We start from the raw sequence: 22129 nt of genomic DNA, 5'->3' as shown, positions 1-22129 counted from the left end.
TGTTTGAATAATGAACTGCTAGGGATGTAACAATATGTCTGAATAATGAACTACTAGGGATGTAACAATATGTTTGAATAATGAACTGCTAGGGATGTAACAATATGTTTGAATAATGAACTGCTAGGGATGTTACAATATGTTTGAATAATGAACTGCTAGGCATGTAACAATATGTTTTAATTTTGACTGCTAGGGATGTAACAATATGTTTGAATAAGGAACTGCTAGGGATGTACTGATATGTCTGAATAATCAACTGTAAGGGATGTAACGGTATGTTTAAGTGATGGAAGGATTGCAGTATCCATAGGATGCCATTTGATGTTTGACTATGATAAGTTTGTTTAGAAGTGGTAAAATTGGGAGTTAACTATTTCCACTGAAGATAATGTTAATATACTGGGGTAAGAGACTTGATGCACATTAATATAAAGACCTTGTCAATTGTGCTCTACTCTCAGCTGTTAGAACTGACCCATAGTGGTGGAACTTTTGCTACAAGAATAAATTTGCAATAATTTTAGGCATTGATACATGAACTATTGGTTACACCCTTATGATTAGAGATTGACAAAAGATTCCATTCTGGTTTGAGGCTATTTTGTAATCTTTCAGTATGTCCATTATTGGTGATAAGGTTTTAACTGACTTTCAGTGGGTTACTGATCAAGAAATTGGAAAGGGCATACTGTATGTCTTGCCAAAGTAATCTGATATGCTTTAATGTTGCATTTACTGATGTTGAACATGAGTACATGCTGCTAACTAGTCATCCTTGAAAACAGCATATCATTAACATAGTGCTTGTTAGCCATAGTGGAATATTCAGTTGGAATTAGCCATCCAATAGCTATCATTCTCTGTCTTCTGTTGTAACATCACACCGTGTGTTTGATTGTGACATCAGAACCTGTGTTTGATTGTGACATCACACCGTGTGTTTGATTGTGACATCAGAACCTGTCTTCTAGGGGAAACAACACTTTCTGTTGTTGATTTTGATGTCACATCCTATTGTTGATAGTGACATCATATCCGGTGTCCTCTGGATAGCACATCTCTGCTGTTGAATGTGACAGAAAGGAAGGTAGTATACGTCTGTCAGATTACTATAGATTCTGCCAATGACCAAAATGTCACCTTCTGGCCTTCGACATGTGCAGCACTACCGTCGCAAGTGGTAGATAGCTACATGTCATGCCTCACCGACCAACCGTGCATGCCTTGTTGATTTTACTATGGAATTGTGTTGCTAGTCTGCTGTAGCCAGTCAATATGGCTGTAACTATTTTATGCTTGGTTTTGTTTATTGTTGATGAGCGGGGCTCAGTTTTTGTGGACTGCCTAGTTGAGGCATGGGCACACCCCAGTAGGTCACAAATAGTGATGTTGTCAGTGTGAAGCTCTGGCAGAGTCTCAGGACCAAAGTGTTGACAGCTTGAGTGATAATTTGTAATCCTGATGGGGTGTGTGTAAAGTTGATGGCATTTGATGGAATATTTATTCCTTCTTTAGAATGTAGACTTTTGTTCATTACTGAAAGAGTGGAGAAAGTTTTTTATTTGGTGTTACGATAAAGATATTTGGATTTTGATAGTGGTCAACGAGATAATATCTTAAAAATGGAGACTCTCCGATTTTTGTTACAGAATTCTTTGATGATAACAAATATGATTGAAGTAACTGTGGTTCTGAGCTGTTGGCAGTTTGTGCTTGGAGTTGGGATCACCCAAATTATTCTCAAGGGAACATGCTGTAAGCCATAAAAACTTCAGGTATATCGTGTGTCATGACACACAGTTCTTTGTCCAGTCTGATTGGGAGCCTTCACAGATGGTGATAATGCAGTGTTAGGTGAACATAGACAGTGATAGTATCTTTGATTGACGTGTGTATGTCTGCTTGCTCTTTATTGTGTAGTGGTGGAAGCTGTCATTCATGTATGCGAGTAGAGTACAGGCGAGTTTCATGTCCCATATACACTGAATGTTTCCTCCGCCCATGCTCTTAGTATGTTCAGTGCCAATGTTACCTATAAGCTTGCTTACCAACTGTCTCCAAGTATAAATGGTATGTATTGTATGTCAAGCCATCTGAAGACTGACTAACATTGTTTCTCTCATCTGCCTGGATCACAGACCCTAGGAAGCTCCCAGCAAGGGACGTGTTCATGCTGCTCCCTTCCGGATAATGTCATTCACCTCTGTGTGGTCTTGAGTATGTGGTCTCCTCCAGATTACTACCTGTTCCATTGCCATCTCACAAAGACTTGCTACAAACACAGTGCTATAGATCACCCAATATCTGTTATACTACAGATCATGTTACATATGACATAGTGTTGTAATAGACTTATCTCACACCTTGTTGTGCTACAGGCTACAGATCGGTCATCTATCACACATGTGCTGCAGGTCTTGTGCTCTGTATCACACATGTGCTGCAGGTCTTGTGCTCTGTATCACACACTGTCATGCTGCAGGTCTTGTGCTCTGTATCACACATGTGCTGCAGGTCTTGTGCTCTGTATCACACACTGTCATGCTACTAGTAGTGATATATATCACACACTGTCATGCTACTTGTAGTGATATATATCACACACTGTCATGCTACTAGTAGTGATATATATCACACACTGTCATGCTACTAGTAGTGATATATATCACACCTTGCTATGCTACATAGTAGTTATATATAACACCCTGTTATGCTCCTGATCATGTGCTAGATATCACAATTGTTGTCCTACAGATTGTGTTATATATCACTCTGTTGCTGCAAGCCTGCTGTTATATGTCAGAAACTGTCTTGTCACAGATCATGTGCTGTATATCCCACCACGTTACAGAACATGTGATGTATTACACTCTGTTGTGCCACATATCATGTGTTATGTATCACACACTGGCATGTTACAGATTGTGTGCTGTATATCCACCACGCTACAGCACATGTGATGTATTACACTCTGTTGTGCCACATATCATGTGTTATGTATCACACACTTGCATGTTACAGATTGTGTGCTGTATATCCCTGCGTTACAGCACATGTGATGTATTACACTGTTGTGCCACATATCATGTGTTATGTATCACACACTTGCATGTTACAGATCATGTGCTGTATATCCCACCACGTTACAGAACATGTGATGTATTACACTCTGTTGTGCCACATATCATGTGTTATGTATCACACACTGGCATGTTACAGATTGTGTGCTCTATATAACACATTTGCTCCTAACTTGGTGTTTTATGTCACATGCAGATTTGCTGCAGATCTTGTGTTATATATCGTACATAGATTTGATACAGGGCATGTTATCACGACAGTTACAAATCATGATATTTCTTCAGCAGATTTCCTAAAGATTATGTGTTATATATCACTCAGACTTGCTACAGATCATGTGTTAATCTGTTTTTCTGTTCTTCCCTGATCTGTTGACATGGAGTACAAGAGAACTACCTTATGTAAGATGTCTTTCAAGTTCATTTATGGCAATACATACCCACAAGCTTCCCCATTAGTGCCAGATTGTCCTGGCCTTGTTAGATTGATGAAACAAGTGAGGTGGTCATGGACCAATCAGTGATCTTTTTTCAAGAACTGTCAGGTTTTTTAAATGAATGAGAAGTTATAAGACTTTGTGACTGACATGTCAGTTTTTGGATGTGAACATAGTTGCTGGCTATAGTCAAACTCAACCTGCTGTCTTATTTCATTATGTACTGATTCTACAGTTTCTTTGTGTCAAGGTTTGGTATTAGTGTTGACATAATATGTGTGATATTCCTCCGTATTGTGGAAACATCCTAGAGTAATTCTCCTACTCCACCTCTTGAGCTTTGGTCAGTCTAGGATTGGGTTTATCTCTTTTTTTCTTCCTCAACTTTTATCAAGATGTTTTCATTTATTGTTCACAAGTGCCATTCATATTGTTTATGTATGTAGATGTTAGATGTTGTTCTGTGTATCAGATATGTTGTTCTGTGTAACAGATATGTTGTTTAGTTCCCTGTTATTACTGGCTTCGTTGTCTTCAGCTCCGTTGTTGTATGTATGTGAGAGGAATCTCGACTGACCCCACCCCCTGTAACCATGTCAGCTTGACGTACCCTTGTGTCAGTCAAGGATGCAGCTTCTCATGGTCAATACAGTCATTACTGGGCTGGACTGCGGTCGCTACTGGAGATTTACCATTTGAATTAGATGACAGTGGGACTTTTTTACTTTAAGCAGTATTAACATCCCTCTTAAAGGGTGTTGTCTGTCAATCCTTTTGAGATATACTTTGAGTAACTGAGACATGAGAAATGTTGTTCCATGTGAGATTATCTTTATTTTGCCACAAGGCAGATAAACTTGTACAACAGAAATGGTCCATTTTCTCAGATGAAAGCTGTTGTCTGTAATTCCGTGAAAGCTATGTCCTTGTACGCTTGTTCCCTCCACTAGAGCTCATGGCATGTCCATATTGAAGCTACAAACCAAATGGCAACATCACTGCCTAACTCATGCACTAAGTGGCCATCAGTCTTCACTTCAGGACGCTTCAGAGCACTTCCTGCTCCAGTCTTGTGTGCACAGGCTTTATGAAATCAGTGTCCCATATTTGTAGTATTTTGTGTTGAGCAAATCCAGGTAGGAAGATGTTTCATGTTGCCGAGGGAGTACAATTAATATCAATCAGCAATGGTAGAGGAGGTTGGTTCTCACACATGAACTGACTGTCTTGGTTGTTCCCCGCATCATCTGCATCCACTGCATCCACATGTGGATGTTGTACTGATGCAGGGATGCCGACCACCAAGCTGGTCGTACCATGGAGTGTGTACTGGGACTAGATAGAAGATAGTTTGATGGGTCTTGTACAGTCATTTGTATCTACATGTTAGCTAATGCAAGGTGCTCATCCAGAAATTCCATCCCATAAACTTATTTATCTATCATTTCTTCATAATGAGTTGACAGACTATCTGCCATCATTGTACATTATGTACATAGAAATTGTATGTAGCCAATATCTTTTGTATAAAATATATACAATATCTTTCTAATGCTTTAGTTATTATTTATTTTCTGGTGAAAAGCAGAAAATATGAAGAGAACAGGGGACTGCATCATGTGTCATTGTTTTAACACCACACTGGGTAATAATAACACTGATCGCAGGATTTCTGAATCAGACAATCCTGTGATTGTTATGCAAACTCCTCCACTGGAGGTGCTTGTAGACTGGCAATCAACCAAGCGAGACTTGTACCCACTTGTTCCAGTAGAAGAACTGTTCCCAACTACGTACCCTTCACGCTGCTCCCAAGGTAGGGTATAGGTAACTGTGAACACAGTTTACAGAGGATTGCTAGGATTCTCTGAGTTGAAGTTGGAATTTCATATTCCCCCAATGAAGAAATTACTATCTTTTTTGTTTGCTGGGAATTACTTATATTGTAGCTAAAATATAGGGCCTACACATTCTGATCAGGACCCACAACTTTTTATGGTTCTGGGTTCTTAGGGCCTGCAGTTTTTCAGGGTGAGGGGCAAACGCTGATCGGTAGAGGTCATCGCCAACGTCCATGACCATCGATCTACATCAGCCAGCTAGGCCAGACAATGCCCCCTCCAGTTATGACCTAGTATCTATCAAGTTACCAAAAACCGCCTGCGTGGTGTAGTGGTTAGAACGTCCGCCGGGAGAGCGGAAGGTCGCTGGTTCGATCCCCGACCCCGTCATACCAAAAGACGTTAAAATATGGTACTTGTTGGTCCCTGCCTGGCGCTCGGCATTAATGGGTACAAGGACTGGTCGGCTCGGAGTCAGTATAATGTGTCTGAGTGTGGTATTCATGCTTCACTGCGGCATGGTATCTCAGTGGGCTAGCACTATAAAACCAGCTTAAGTCTGGGCTAGTACAAGCAGCCGCACATACACATACACACGCATGCACGTCGTCATATGAGCGAAATATTCTCAAGCACGACGATAAACCCAATTTTACCTCACCTCACCTCACCTCAAGTCACCAAAAACACGTCTTTACCAAATATCCCGGTCTTCTTTGGTTGTGTGTACATCACGTTCTGTCTTTTATTGATACAATCGTGTTATTTTCGAACATTGTCAAAAATTCTCAAAGACTATACAATTTTCCACTTTGAGAAGCTAAATCTGTCTGTGGGACACGAACAACAGTTTCCTGAGAAACAACCGTGTCCATGAACGGTAGCAGTCAAGAACAGATTGGTTTTCAACCATGTATGTTGACAGATGAAGCAGATAGATCATGCTGAACACAGACTCGGCAGGTATTCGACACTTGGTTCAAAGGCAGTGGAAACAGTGTACCTTCTTTAGGTGCAAGGAAATACCCAAGTTCATTCTTACCAGAGAAACCAGTATATAACAGAACAAAGCTGACAACTAGCAAACCGAGTTAAAAGAGTTTAATTTAACTCCCGTGACTGATATGTCTTCATTTACAACAAAATCAGCATCCATGTCAAGATCCAAGTCTTCTGAAAAGTCTGCAATCTAAATAGCTTCCTCGAAAATGATAGTCGTTTCACTTACAGACAACAGCTGCTCATCGAGATAAAAACCAGAAATTACAGAATGATATTTTCTGAGAAATAATACTCTTAGTTATGGTGATGAAAAAGCTGTCGACCATTAGGACTCGGCAATTTCCAGCTCCATCATGGCGACGTGTAAATAATCGAGTCTGGACCAGACCCTGTTTGACATTTGTCATCTCTCTCACGAGCATGGGTTGCTGGAGACCAATTCTGAAAGTAACCAGTGTTAATATATGCACGATGGATACTAGCGTTATCGTGTTGACGGACAAACGTGGGCCACCTTGACCCGCAGCCCTGTTGACGCCAGTATTTTGTCTTGGTGGTACTGTTAAGTGGCCCTTCCATGGAAAATGATGCAGTGGCGTTCTGGAAGTCTTGGCGATCCCGCCCTATGTCAGTTAAGTCCCAAATACTTTCACGCTGTCTTACGTTAACGTTGGTTACGACGGGCCCAGAGACATCTACGCCCCTCTGGAAAATCACGAGCGTATCTGAACCAATCAAGAAACACTACACGACACCATGAGGTGTCCCCAGTTTCACATCACCTGGACGCTGTTCAGGCTCCATTCCTCTAAACAATAGCCCCTAGCCGTTCATCTCGTTGATCACAAACACATCATTCAAGCAAGAGAGCTTACGTAAAACTGGTTAATGAAAGGCAAAAATAATATTAGTTCATTTGACGACCTTTCAACACATCAAACTAAGAAATGACTCCCTACCAAAGTTGGGAGTTTCGGGTGTGTGTGGGCGTTGGGATTTAGTTCCGAAAGCGTTCCATCTCTGTCATTTATCACATTTAGTTGATCCTTCAGACGAAGGATCAACGTCTGCTTAGTACATTGACCCCTATTCGGTTTAGAAAGTATGTGTTTGAAACCAGTAAAAGTACTCAAATACGGCGTTAACAAAACTACTCGCTCACCATTCCGTGAAAGAAAAAGAACACATCTCAACGCATCGATCTCCCACCTGCTGCAAATAAAACGGCATTCTGTTCTAAATACTGTGTAGTTGTGAACAGTCAGTCTGGGCACGTAAGGTATACTTGGTTGATCGTAAATATGTCATATTACTGTTAGAATTCCGTACACCTAATAGCCTAATGTGGGGGTAGTCCCTTGGTGTCACATTTCTTTCAAATGACTACCAAATCTGTAAATGCAAGCAACAAACCCAGTTCTACAGCCATAAGAAATCCCTGCCAACAGCAGAGCCGATTGTAATACAGTTCCGTCTGTATCATATATAAGCTCGTGTTTGTTTGTTTGTTTAACGTATTACAGCTGTATGATGGCGTTCTGTAAACAAATCAAATCTGGACCAGACAATCCAGTGATTGACATCATGAGATACGATGATATAGCATGTGTTTATGAATCACTATCAAATAGTGATGACACTAGGTGTTCACTTCGGTTATTCAACCGGAAAGCCACTCACGCTCGTGCCCCATGTGTTAGACCGCTAAAGCTCCTTCCTCTGGCAATATGAATGTAAACGCTGCCATGCATGCTGACATAGCTGCTTGATCTTCTTTGAAATACACAATTCCATTTTAGAAAGTGATCGAATGTAACATATGTTATATTTGGGATTACACTTTCTTAGTAAAATACAGATCTAGTACTTTTTAAGTGGGGTCCCATTCGGGATTCGAACCCACACCCTCTGAGTCAGGCACCAAATATATCTTCTTGTACGCTTTGGGCAGGTTCCGACTTAGTCAAATGCTGAAATTATGCAGATCTTGTTGGCTAAAGAGGAACCTCATTCGACTTTATCATTTAAAGTGTTTGTCAAGACCCCTCAGTAGAAATATATATTTCGATAAAGCCATGTGTTTGATGGAAAGGTTTACCTCGGACCCCGTGGTATTTACAATGGTGCCTGTTGACAATCTGGGTTGTAAGCAACACAGATAACGTGAGAAGGAACAACACAACAACCTTCTGTTTTTACGGAACACCTGTGCTCGGACTGATATGAGGCGACACGTGGGTCACAACGTGGATCTGACTGGACTCAGGAGAACATCCATGATGTTGCTGAGTCTCGTCACCTTGGCAACTGTCCTCCGCACTGTTTCCTCGCAGCATGTCCCTATCAATGTACCGCACTTCCGGGTGCACGTCGACCCGGAAGTGTATATGGATGCCGTAAGTAAAAAACTGTGTCCAAGCACAATTGAAATAGACATGTATTTCCCGGCTGACCTACTACAGAATCGAGGCTAGGTCACACAGTAAGTGCAAAGGTGCCCCAGGTGGATGAGGCCAACACTTCGCAGTGCAGAGTTACCTCCCTTAGGAAATTCAGATCGCTGTGGGTTGGAATCCCAAATTTGACCTGATTTTATTTTACGCTGTCTGTGAAATTTATGAAAATTGCAACGTCTTAGACCTGTATGATTGCATTAAAACGACACTGCATGTTTAGCCCTGATATACAGCTACGATGCTCCTGGGACAGCTATATGGTGCTTATCAGGTAGGTTTTCGTGCACAGTAGGGGAGCATTGACGTCGAAGGTTAATTAACGTCGTCAGTAGGAATGCGAAGCTGAATCAAAACAGTGGAAATATGGCCATTTGTCAGATGATACAATAGTTATACGTTTTGATGGTTATTTGTATCTAATATTTATACCCTCTATGTTCCCCCGACTTCCGGAACCGCCTCGTTGTTTCCAGACGGAGCTGATCACTAGCAAGGGCTTCCCGTGTGAGAACCATTACGTCACGACAGAGGACGGCTTCATCCTCAACATGCAGCGAATCCCCCACGGCAGGGGGAACGACACCCTGGGGACAGGTAACCCGTCTGTGTGTATTATGTGGGGGACAGGTAACACAGATACTGTACGTAGGATACGTCTTGATGTTCATTGTGTGAGTACTCGAAGTCAAGTGAGAAAACCAATATACTGAAGTGGTACTCATGTATTTCCTTTTCAAGTTTTCTGAGGTTCATGGAAAATGTGTTTCAGGCATAAACATTGTGATGAATACTGTTTCTGGATAAAGTTGAACACGAATGCGATGGTTTGGTAGAGAATGCCAGCAGTGTAGGTCCGTCGGGAAGCTCCCTATCATGGTAACATCGTCCTTATCGGTAAACCTCATACAGAATACAGTCGTGCCCCGTTTATCCGGACACTTGCGGTTTTCTTGAAATTGTCGCATAAACGAATTTCCGGATATCTGAACCACGGAACACTTGCGGAAAAAACATACAATCTGTTTCATCATATTCTTTATAAAAAGCAACACAATTTAAGAATATCAACTGGTCGGTCCCTCGGATACTGGTACATACTGATAGTTGATAGGGGAGATGTTATCATACATATCGTATACAAACTAAATGAAAAGTCAGTGAAGAGTAGTACATACTCACAGAACATACATACATGTATATCCAGTGATCAGGGTGAAATCTCTCGATTTATTTTTAAAGCCAAGCGTGTTGTGATGCTACAACATGGTCTTCTGGGTAGCTCACCTAACTTTCTGGTGAATCTCGCCAACGAGAGCCTCGCTTTCATCCTGGCCGACGCAGGCGCTGACGTGTGGCTTGGCAACGCTCGGGGAAACACTTACTCACGTGCTCACAAGACGCTGAAACCATCGGACAACAAGTTTTGGGAATGGAGGTGTGTATATACAGACGTCCAAACTGAAAATATATACTGATGAAGTTAATGATCACGGTCCACGCGAACCACACACGTACGCTGACCGCACACAGACATACATGTACTTCGTTTCCGCAGTTATGACGAGATGGCGAAGTACGACCTGCCCGCCATGATTGACTACATCGTACGGACGACCGGGCAGCCCCAGATCCACTATGTCGGTCACTCTCAGGGGACACTTATCGGCTTCGCGGGCTTCAGTCAGAACAAGACTCTGGGTCGGCTGGTCAAGACCTTCATCGCTCTGGCCCCAGTAGCGACAGTCGGACACATCAAGAGCCCCATCAGACTCTTGGCACCGTTCTCCAAGGAGCTTAAGGCGAGCTAACTCCCCGAGTTGATAGGGTCTTATACCATTTGGTATTTCTGTGGAAAAGTAATCTGTTCCCGAACTAGTTTATCCATGGGTTTTACGAAAAGTATAAATACTTCTTTAACTGGGCATGCTGAATGTACTGGCCAGTGTTGTTGGCCTACAGGGAATGTTTTGGCTTGAAGTGATATGTTTTATATCTGTATTGCTTAAAGTGCTAACTGGAACAACATTACATCTGGAACGAAATCCCTACCTGGCTGATCGTTTATATATAAATTGTATAACTGGTTATCTTTCAGCGAGCGTTTGCGTTGTTTGGCCATGGAGAGCTGCTGCCGAGTAAGAATACCACCAAATGGCTGGCGAGGACCGTGTGTAATGACGCGTCTGTCCTCTGCGAGAGTCTGTTCTTTGTTCTGAACGGCTTCGACTACCGCTCACTCAATTCCGTACGTGTTAGTCGATCAGGCTATAAACTATTTCTGGAGATCATGGACTATATCACCAGGTTATCCAGGAATCATATCCATTCTGGCTGATACAGGGAGCGGGTGGCCCAGTTACAATTCTGTGTGTAGAGTTACGTCCCACTGAAGCAACATGCGCTTGTGGGTTGGAATCGCGGTTTGCGATTATTTCGGACTTTTCTTGTACAGTATGTTGATCTAAAATAACTGGCATATTGTTCATTGCGACGTGAAACACACATTCCCCCCTCTCCTACTCACTCACTCACTCTAATAGATACATACTCGAGTATAATAATAGTCACCTTCATAACCTCCCTAATCACCACTCTGCCATGACAATTAACAACCAGGTAACTACCAAACATTGATCACATTTCTAAGCTAGGTAACATTTTTACTACAAGGATGGTAAGATGATATGATAGGGGATAATACCAAAGTACACGGTGGTGTATCTACCATGTAAACAATGGCCAGGTATCATGTTTACAGTCTCGAGTTCCCGTCTACATGGCGCACACCCCGGCGGGCACCTCCACTCAGAACATCATACACTTCGGACAGGTGAGACGTAAAGACATTGTTAGGTGAGATATGAAGACCTTGTCAGGTGAGACATAAAGACATTGTCAGGTGAGACATGAAGACCTTGTCAGGTGAGACATAAAGACATTGTCAGGTGAGACATGAAGACCTTGTCAGGTGAGACATGAAGACCTTGTCAGGTGAGACATAAAGACATAGTCAGGTGAGACATGAAGACCTTGTCAGGTGAGACATGAAGACATTGTCAGGTGAGACATGAAGACATTGTCAGGTGAGGCACTCGTATATAAACATGAACTACAACGGTATATCACCAATCTGTCACTTTTCTCTGCAGGGTGTCAACTCCGACAAGTTCCTGATGTTCGACTTCGGGTCTGCGGCGGCCAACACGGCCCACTACGGACAGGTGAGTCCAGCAAACCAGGACCCTGCACCACAGTACCTGGAGGCCGGTGCTACGTTTCCGCTGTGTGACGCCATGTGACACAGACACTACACGATAGTAACATCTTGACCTCAGACCACACTGTTGGACACTGACGCAGACACTACACGATAGTAACATCTCGACCTCAGACCACACTATTGGACACTGGCACAGACACTACACGATGGTGACATCTCGACCTCAGACCACACTATTGGACACTGGCACAGACACTACACGATGGTGACATCTCGACCTCAGACCACACTATTGGACACTGGCACAGACACTACACGATAGTAACATCTCGACCTCAGACCACACTGTTGGACACTGACGCAGACACTACACGATAGTAACATCTCGACCTCAGACCACACTATTGGACACTGACTCAGACACTACACGATAGTAACATCTCGACCTCAGACCACACTGTTGGACACTGACGCAGACACTACACGATAGTAACATCTCGACCTCAGACCACACTATTGGACACTGACACAGACACTACACGATAGTAACATCTCGACCTCAGACCACACTGTTGGACACTGACACAGATACTACACGATAGTAACATCTCGACCTCAGACCAGACTATTGGACACTGACACAGACACTACACGATAGTAACATCTTGACCTCAGACCACACTGTTGGACACTGACACAGGCACTACACGATAGTGACATCTCGACCTCAGACCACACTGTTGGACACTGACACAGATACTACACGATAGTAACATCTCGACCTCAGACCACACTGTTGGACACTGACACAGACACTACACGATAGTAACATCTTGACCTCAGACCACACTGTTGGACACTGACACAGACACTACACGATGGTGACATCTCGACCTCAGACCTCACTATTAACACAGATTTCTACAGGCTAATGACATCTCTTCCAGGCCACGCCTCCTAACTACCGCCCGGATGAGATGGACGTGCCCGTGGTGTTGTTCAGCGGGGGCAAAGACTTCCTGGCAGACCCGGAAGATGTCACGTGGATCCGGTCTCAGCTGAAGAACATTGTGGGAGATCACGTGATCCCTCACTGGGAACATTTGGACTTCATTTTGGCTCTGGAAGCCCCGGTTCTCTGTTATGATGAAATCAAACGGATTGTTTTTAGTTGATCAAACCACATCTGAGACCAATAAAAAACGAAGTCACTGTATGTGTGTACGTTTTGTGTACTACCTCGAAGTCACTGTATGTACATCGCCGGAAGTGTACGATTTTGTGTACTACCTCACAGCTCCGACGGATTATCTGTTGTCAGTACATCGCCCGGAAGTAGGTCACGGCACTTCGCGAGACCTTAGTACTTCCGGTGATAAACAACCTTGCAGACCTTTTCGAATGGTCTCATGGCTGACAGTAAAGAACCGATGATCCTTGCAGGAATAACAAATTTCCGATCTAACCATCCCCAAAGTATTACGACTGTCAACAGCTGTGACAGCCAAGCATTGGTGTTCACTTGGTCCGGTCTAGTAAAGTCATATTTGGCGATCGCGCAATTTGAACCAGTATTGGTTCTTGACTATAAGCTTGTCACCGGAAATCTGGTACCGGAAGTAAGCTGGGCGCCGCCTCGCATATCGCCAGTTGGCGCGCGCAAAACAGCTAAGTACCGGAAGTAGCGCCTCACGAGGCTTGCAGGCCCCACATCCTCACATTGTAATGCCTCAGTATCCGTACGTTAGTGTACCCGAATGCATGCTTAGTGTTCGGAAGTTGAAGCAATGCATGTATTGACCTACGAACCTTTCTATTTCTTGATGTGAGGATAATGTTGCTTGTTTTGTTGTAGGTTTTCAAGAAACATCGAATATTCGAGAAAAAGCTTCAAATGTTTAAATAGATACCCAATTACATATCATTGCCACTCTAAAGTGCAGACAATATTTTACCATGACACACCTAAATAGTAAAGGACTGATGGCGAGCCGTGGGAACGCTGAAACCCGGTACCACGCCAGTCCAAAGCCTGCAGGTACACCTCATGGCGGTCGCACCAACAGGACATAGAGGGTGTTAACCGAGTGTGTTTCCGTATCATTAATATCATATATTAGGACTAAAAATTGTATTATGCGAGCCTTTGGTGCCTTATTTCACCGATAACACTCTCCATTTGATAATAAAGCCATGTCATAGTCAAGTCAACCAGACACCAAGACGCATGAATTCGAACCGCAGGCTAAACGTCAGTCTCGACGTTGTCAGCGGTAAGGGAACTGTCTTGAACAGGACGTCAGTCAAAAAAGGGTCATTCACTGATAAGTCACGATCCTGTCTCAGAGCAATGTTAATGTACTACCCTGGTCTACAAGATCCCCAGGTGTGTCGCCTACTGCATGACGACGTCGTTGCTTGAACGACGTTTATCCTTTTGAGTTCCAGTTTATGCCTCAACGTTTAGTGGCCTCAGTCATGTTAGTACGAGACGCCAGTGCTCTTCGTTTGGACTGTTTGCTCAGTGACATCAAACTTTGGCCTTACCATATGATTGTATTCCACGGTAGCAAATTATTTTGACCAATTCGATTTTAGTATGTCACAATAACGTTGAGTGTGGGTTAATCGACCCCATACATGGCTAGAATCAGAAGCAGATTTAACCACGAACATCAGCAAGCCTTATCAGTTCACAAAATCAGGGAAAGGTCATCAATGGAAAAGCTATAATGACTACGAATGACAAAACCCAATCTTATTTAACACTAACATATCTTCAATTTAATAAGGTAATTTACAATTTCCAGACGCAATTGTAGTTTATAATTCATCATGTACCTGGTAATCTGGTTTCCTGGTATATTTAGGAAATCAGGTTTCTGCTGTTGTCCTCTTTGGCCTTGATCTATATACTAAGGAAACGATAAGGATAGCGGCATCTGTTTTATAACCGACATTCTAAACATGTTAGTAGATTGGTGTAAGAAGTGACAGCATTCCACTTCTGTAACAGCAGCCATGAGCATTGTTCTTATTGTAGGTGTGTATCTGGTAGCCGTGTTGGTTGGGGCAGAGTCGGTCTACACCCTGGCGCCCGACCCCGAGATCTACATGAACACTGTAAGTCTAATCTCCATAACACTTGCACACACACGCACATACAGAACTGTCATCGCATGCTGGTGGGATCAGTTCGGTAGGATCAGAGTGCATTAGAAATGATCCCGTGTGTTACTTAAACGACAAAACTATTTCCAAATTCATAAGAAGTCTCTGCTAGAAAATGAGCATGTGTTAGTGACTTACTATCAGATAGTCATGATACCAGGTTTGCGCGAATGAAAGAATATTTAAAACAATGTCAGTTGTCAAGAAAGGACAGCAGATTCGAGGACATTTTGAATTATATGTCGTAACTGGCGCAAGAGATGAGTCGCCAGCCGCCCACGCCCGGGAAATATTTACTCTACAAAATTACGAAAAGATATAAACACTTAGTAGGAATCCCACTTAAAGTGTCGCAATCGACTCGTTGTTTCCAGACGGAGCTGATCACCAGCAAGGGCTTCCCGTGTGAGAACCATTACGTCACGACAGAGGACGGCTTCATCCTCAACATGCAGCGGATCCCCCACGGCAGGGGGAACGACACCCCGGGGACAGGTAACTCGTCTTCGTGGGCGTTGTCCGGGGGACAGGTAACACGGATACGTGTTCGTGGGCGTTGTCCGGGGGAAAGGTAACACGGATACGTGTTCGTGGGCGTTGTCCGCGGGACAGGTAACACAGATACGTCTTCGTGGGCGTTGTGTGGATGACGCGTCTTGATGTACATTGTGTAAGCGTGCCTGCTCAAGCACCAGACTGAGTTAATAGCTACCTCCAACAACTTGCCCGCCCAAAAAGAGCACTAGCTTCAACTGACTCAACTCGGCCATTACCACACAGTATTCCGTGGTTCACTTTCATATGAACATATTACCTTCCCTAGTCAACATACAGTCGAAGTCATGTGATCATCACGGGTTTGCACACGGTATGTTCCCGCATTAACCGCGAGTACAGATCGAGACACGTGTCATTGGTGTGGTCGTATGTATTCACAGAGGACATAGTCTATTGAACACTGTGAAAACTGACGATGTATTAGAATACAATACTGAAATACTGTTCAACGTCTCAGTCCCAACACACGCAGTCACTCATTGCAGTAATTGGGTATATTGATACTTCCGATGCAGGTTCAATAGTAACAACAATCAAACGTTGGCCTTCACGTCCATCTGAGATAAACAGTCTTCGTGATCTGTCATTCGTGTAATTCGACATTGTCATCATCATACCTGTGCACGAATATTTCAACAACTGAACTGAAATATAGTTCAAAGAACTGAAATATAGGTCAAAGAACTGAAATATGGTTCAAAGAACTGAAATATAGGTCAAAGAACTGAAATATAGTTCAAAGAACTGAAATATAGGTCAAAGAACTGAAATGCTGAAATATAGTTCAAAGAACTGACAAAGAACTGAAATATAGGTCAAAGAACTGAAATATAGGTCAAAGAACTGAAATAAAGTTCAAAGAACTGAAATATAGGTCAAAGAACTGAAATATAGTTCAAAGCGGAGTCAACCACTAACCGGAATGGGGCTCGCGTACCTTCTGACAGAAAATTGAGATATTTTATGTCAAATCCCTTTCAGCCAAGCCAGCTGTATTCCTGCAGCATGGCCTCCTCGGAAGCTCGAATAATTTCGTTCTCAACCCAGCCAACGAGAGCCTCGCTTTCATCCTGGCCGACGCAGGCGATGACGTGTGGCTTGGCAACATACGCGGAAACACTTACTCACGTGCTCACAAGACGCTGAAACCATCGGACAACAAGTTCTGGGAATGGAGGTATACCTTTTCACGTGTAGTTTTGGGTTTAACTGTCCTTCATCGACTTCTTTGACCGATCATCTAAAGAACTCAGGGATGTTTTATAATGTGAATTTTCTTCCTTGTATTTCAGCTTCGACGAGATGGCGAAGTACGACCTGCCCGCCATGATTGACTACATCGTACGGACGACCGGGCAGCCCCAGATCCACTATGTCGGTCACTCTCAGGGGACACTTATCGGCTTCGCGGGCTTCAGTCAGAACAAGACTCTGGGTCGGCTGGTCAAAACCTTCATCGCTCTGGCCCCAGTAGCGACAGTGGGACACATCAAGAGCCCGCTCAGATTATTCGCACCATTGTCTAAAGAATTTAAGGTAATTCCAACTAAGCACCATTTACGTGTATGATCGTCCATTGTTACATGGAAAAGGGAACCAGATTCCCATTTGTTTCATCGAAATCTAAATTTAAGTATGATTTATTGTTGGTGAAATCTGGTCCGATTCCTACAAGATCCGGGAGATTTAAGGGAATATACGTTTGTGTGACGATTGATAATCTGATAACTTCGTTTGTGTGACGTGACAATGCGCAGTGTTCGTCATCAGTTTCAGACTGCAGAAATATCATCCTCTGTGAGTTTCATCCGTGTGACGATATGTTCCCTTATTTCTGTTCGTCAGACAAGTATCAACTCCATGTTGCAGCTGTTTGATCTTTTCGCCATGGCCACGGCGATTCGGCCACGGCGAGTTCAGCAGCAGCAGCAACCTGACGAAGTGGTTAGCGAAGGATGTCTGCAAGGGTCTGCCCGTCCTCTGTGAGGACTTCTTCTTCGTCATCAGCGGCTTCGACTTCGCAGAAGTAAACAAGGTACGCCAGATGGGTACAGGGGACACGTGCACACAAATGTGAAGACAAGTGGGTGAGAACGATTGAGCAGATTCCGGTATCAGGGCAAACCGAGGAATGACATGTTCCTCACTTTTAGGATGGATCCAGGTCCTTGACGTGACAAGCGAAGCTGTACCCAACTGGTCAAAATGTAGTTACAGTTACTGTCAACCCGGTTTGTGTTTCAGAGTCGCGTGCCAGTGTACGTGGCCCACACACCCTCCGGCACCTCTGTGCAGAACATTATGCACTTTGCACAGGTAAGTTGTACACTTTGGACAGGCAGGTAAGTAGTAGACTTTGGACAGGTAAGTAGTAGACTTTGGACAGTGAGGTGGTATATTTTGGACAGGTAGGTGGTATACATTTGAAAGGTAGGCTGTCACACTTTTGGGACGATCTTATGATCGTCATTTCACCTGTAGTAAAATAAGAAGAAATAACAATTTCAAATACATGTATACATTTTTTTCTGGCAACATGTATGAGGGGTGCTGTATACTCGTATTCTTGATGACGCTCTCACATCGCTTTATACACGTTTTGTTGATGACACTCACACATCACTTTATACACGTTTTCTTGATGACGCTCACACATCACTTTATACACGTTTTCTTGATGACGCTCACACATCACTTTATACACGTTTTGTTGATGACGCTCACACATCACTTTATACACGTTTTCTTGATGACGCTCTCACATCACTTTATACACGTTTTGTTGATGACGCTCACACATCACTTTATACACGTTTTGTTGATGACGCTCACACATCACTTTATACACGTTTTGTTGATGACGCTCACACATCACTTTATACACGTTTTCTTGATGACGCTCTCACATCGCTTTATACACGTTTTCTTGATGACGCTCACATCACATCGCTTTATACACGTTTTCTTGATGACGCTCACACATCACTTTATACACGTTTTGTTGATGACGCTCACACATCACTTTATACACGTTTTCTTGATGACGCTCTCACATCGCTTTATACACGTTTTCTTGATGACGCTCTCACATCGCTTTATACACGTTTTCTTGATGACGCTCACACATCACTTTATACACGTTTTGTTGATGACGCTCACACATCACTTTATACACGTTTTGTTGATGACGCTCACACATCACTTTATACGTTTTCTTGATGACGCTCTCACATCGCTTTATACACGTTTTCTTGATGACGCTCACACATCACTTTATACACGTTTTGTTGATGACGCTCACACATCACTTTATACACGTTTTGTTGATGACACTCACACATCACTTTATACACGTTTTTGTTGATGACGCTCACACATCACTTTATACACGTTTTCTTGATGACGGCTCTCGTTTTGTTGATGACGCTCACGCATCGCTTTATACACGTTTTCTTGATGACGCTCACACATCACTTTATACACGTTTTGTTGATGACGCTCACACATCGCTTTATACACGTTTTCTTGATGACGCTCACACATCACTTTATACACGTTTTCTTGATGACGCTCTCACATCACTTTATACACGTTTTCTTGATGACGCTCACACATCACTTTATACACGTTTTCTTGATGACACTCACACATCACTTTATACACGTTTTCTTGATGACGGCTCTCACATCGCTTTATACACGTTTTCTTGATGGCGCTCACACATCGCTTTTATACACGTTTTCTTGATGACGCTCACACATCGCTTTATACACGTTTTCTTGATGACGCTCTCATCACTTTATACACGTTTTCTTGATGACACTCACACATCACTTTATACACGTTTTCTTGATGACGCTCACACATCACTTTATACACGTTTTCTTGATGACGCTCTCACACATCGCTTTATACACGTTTTCTTGATGACACTCACACATCACTTTATACACGTTTTCTTGACGACGCTCTCACATCGCTTTATACACGTTTTCTTGATGACGCTCACACATCACTTTATACACGTTTTCTTGATGACGCTCACATCGCTTTATACACGTTTTCTTGATGACGCTCACACATCACTTTATACACGTTTTCTTGATGACGCTCTCACATCGCTTTATACACGTTTTCTTGATGATGCTCACACATCACTTTATACACGTTTTCTTGATGACGCTCTCACATCGCTTTATACACGTTTTCTTGATGACGCTCACACATCACTTTATACACGTTTTGTTGATGACGCTCACACATCACACTTTATACACGTTTTCTTGATGACGCTCTCACATCACTTTATACACGTTTTCTTGATGACGCTCTCACATCACTTTATACACGTTTTCTTGATGACACTCACACATCACTTTATACACGTTTTGTTGATGACACTCACACATCACTTTATACACGTTTTGTTGATGACACTCACACATCACTTTATACACGTTTTGTTGATGACACTCACACATCACTTTATACACGTTTTGTTGATGACACTCACACATCACTTTATACACGTTTTGTTGATGACACTCACACATCACTTTATACACGTTTTGTTGATGAAGCTCATGCATCACTGCTGTCGTACAATGTCACAGATGCAGAGGTATAAATATGTCAACATTGGATCCAGATTCACTGAAACACCAACGATCAGTCTCTGAGTTGCTATGGTTCCTTTCCAGGAGGTCAACACCGACCAGTTTGTGAAGTACGACTACGGCTCGGCAGCTGCTAACATGGCCCATTATGGACAGGTTGGTGGGCAGTGAATACAGCGAAGAACAATATTTCAGTCATAAATTTCATCTTTATATTTGCAGGAAAGCCCGAATCTATACACATCCTAGACTGTTAATATTTTGTTGAATCCAACTAGAGGGTATGTTGTTCTGACAAAGCTGGAACGCAATGAGGGCCAAGTGGGATTCGGACTCTTGATTACAGAACCAGGTTGATGTGGGGATGGGGCCGGGGAGGGTGACAATATTGTACAGTGGGTACAATTGCTTCATGTTACTAGAACATTACAGCTTCGCCGCCTTTCAAGGCAGCCATTACAGTGCCTCAGTAACTGTTGGACATAGCCGTCAACATGTGGAATGTCACTGGTTTGCCCTATCCTACAGACGTGTTTATGAAATACTGAGGAAGATAAATACTCAAGACCAACCTCAGACCTCACTATTGGACACTAACACAGACCTATACCCCACAAGGCAATCGCATCTCATCCTCAGACCTTACTATTGGACACTGACACAGACCTATACCCCACAAGACAATCGCATCTCATCCTCAGACCTTACTATTGGACACTGACACAGACCTATACCCCACAAGACAATCGCATCTCATCCTCAGACCTCACAATTGGACACTGACACAGACTTATACCCCACAAGACAATCGCATCTTATTATAGTAGAAAAGATAGCGACAGAACCATCACAATGAAGCTTCACCTTCAACACAGTATGTATTGGTAACAGCTCCCTTATTATAGTAGAAAAGATAGCGACAGAACCATCACAATGAAGCTTCACCTTCAACACTGTATGTATTGGTAACAGCTCCCTTATTATAGTAGAAAAGATAGCGACAGAACCATCACAATGAAGCTTCACCTTCAACACAGTATGTATTGGTAACAGCTCCCTTATTATAGTAGAAAAGATAGCGACAGAACCATCACAATGAAGCTTCACCTTCAACACTGTATGTATTGGTAACAGCCCCCTTATTATAGTAGAAAAGATAGCGACAGAACCATCACAATGAAGCTTCACCTTCAACACAGTATGTATTGGTAACAGCCCCTTATTATAGTAGAAAAGATAGCGACAGAACCATCACAATGAAGCTTCACCTTCAACACTGTATGTATTGGTAACAGCTCCCTTATTATAGTAGAAAAGATAGCGACAGAACCATCACAATGAAGCTTCACCTTCAACACTGTATGTATTGGTAACAGCCCAGCTCACCTTATTATAGTAGAAAAGATAGCGACAGAACCATCACAATGAAGCTTCACCTTCAACACAGTATGTATTGGTAACAGCTCCCTTATTATAGTAGAAAAGATAGCGACAGAACCATCACAATGAAGCTTCACCTTCAACACTGTATGTATTGGTAACAGCTCCTTATTATAGTAGAAAAGATAGCGACAGAACCATCACAATGAAGCTTCACCTTCAACACTGTATGTATTGGTAACAGCTCCCTTATTATAGTAGAAAAGATAGCGACAGAACCATCACAATGAAGCTTCACCTTCAACACTGTATGTATTGGTAACAGCTCCCTTATTATAGTAGAAAAGATAGCGACAGAACCATCA

At 42.8% G+C, this 22129-nt stretch overlaps 2 protein-coding genes and 1 long non-coding RNA gene across 3 annotated transcripts; all 3 read left to right on the top strand.

The window, feature by feature from the left end:
* The first annotated feature begins 2252 nt into the window (after positions 1–2252).
* LOC124281422 lies at positions 2253–5065 on the top strand. The gene is made up of 2 exons (XR_006899927.1): positions 2253–2417; positions 2518–5065. It is a non-coding gene; the product is annotated as an uncharacterized LOC124281422 (long non-coding RNA).
* Positions 5066–8570: 3505 nt separating this feature from the next.
* Positions 8571–13255, top strand: LOC124281419 (lysosomal acid lipase/cholesteryl ester hydrolase-like). Its single transcript, XM_046717468.1, has 8 exons — positions 8571–8759; positions 9293–9413; positions 10059–10254; positions 10375–10618; positions 10915–11064; positions 11578–11649; positions 11969–12040; positions 12987–13255. Exons 1-8 carry the CDS (start codon positions 8586–8588, stop codon positions 13212–13214), a joined length of 1257 nt encoding a protein of 418 aa, XP_046573424.1. The 5' UTR covers positions 8571–8585; the 3' UTR covers positions 13215–13255.
* A 1726-nt stretch (positions 13256–14981) lies between these two features.
* On the top strand, positions 14982–20536 carry LOC124281420 (gastric triacylglycerol lipase-like). Its single transcript, XM_046717469.1, has 7 exons — positions 14982–15162; positions 15585–15705; positions 16750–16945; positions 17061–17304; positions 17638–17803; positions 18013–18084; positions 20469–20536. The coding sequence occupies exons 1-5, from the start codon at positions 15061–15063 to the stop codon at positions 17752–17754; spliced, it is 780 nt and encodes a 259-aa protein (XP_046573425.1). The 5' UTR covers positions 14982–15060; the 3' UTR covers positions 17755–17803; positions 18013–18084; positions 20469–20536.
* The last annotated feature ends 1593 nt before the right edge of the window (positions 20537–22129 follow it).

Source organism: Haliotis rubra, unplaced genomic scaffold (genome assembly GCF_003918875.1).
Source record: "Haliotis rubra isolate DU_JTF1 unplaced genomic scaffold, ASM391887v1 Scf284, whole genome shotgun sequence".
Lineage (NCBI taxonomy): Eukaryota > Metazoa > Mollusca > Gastropoda > Lepetellida > Haliotidae > Haliotis > Haliotis rubra.
Note: the sequence above shows the minus strand (reverse complement) of the source record. Positions and strands in the feature narration are given on the sequence as shown.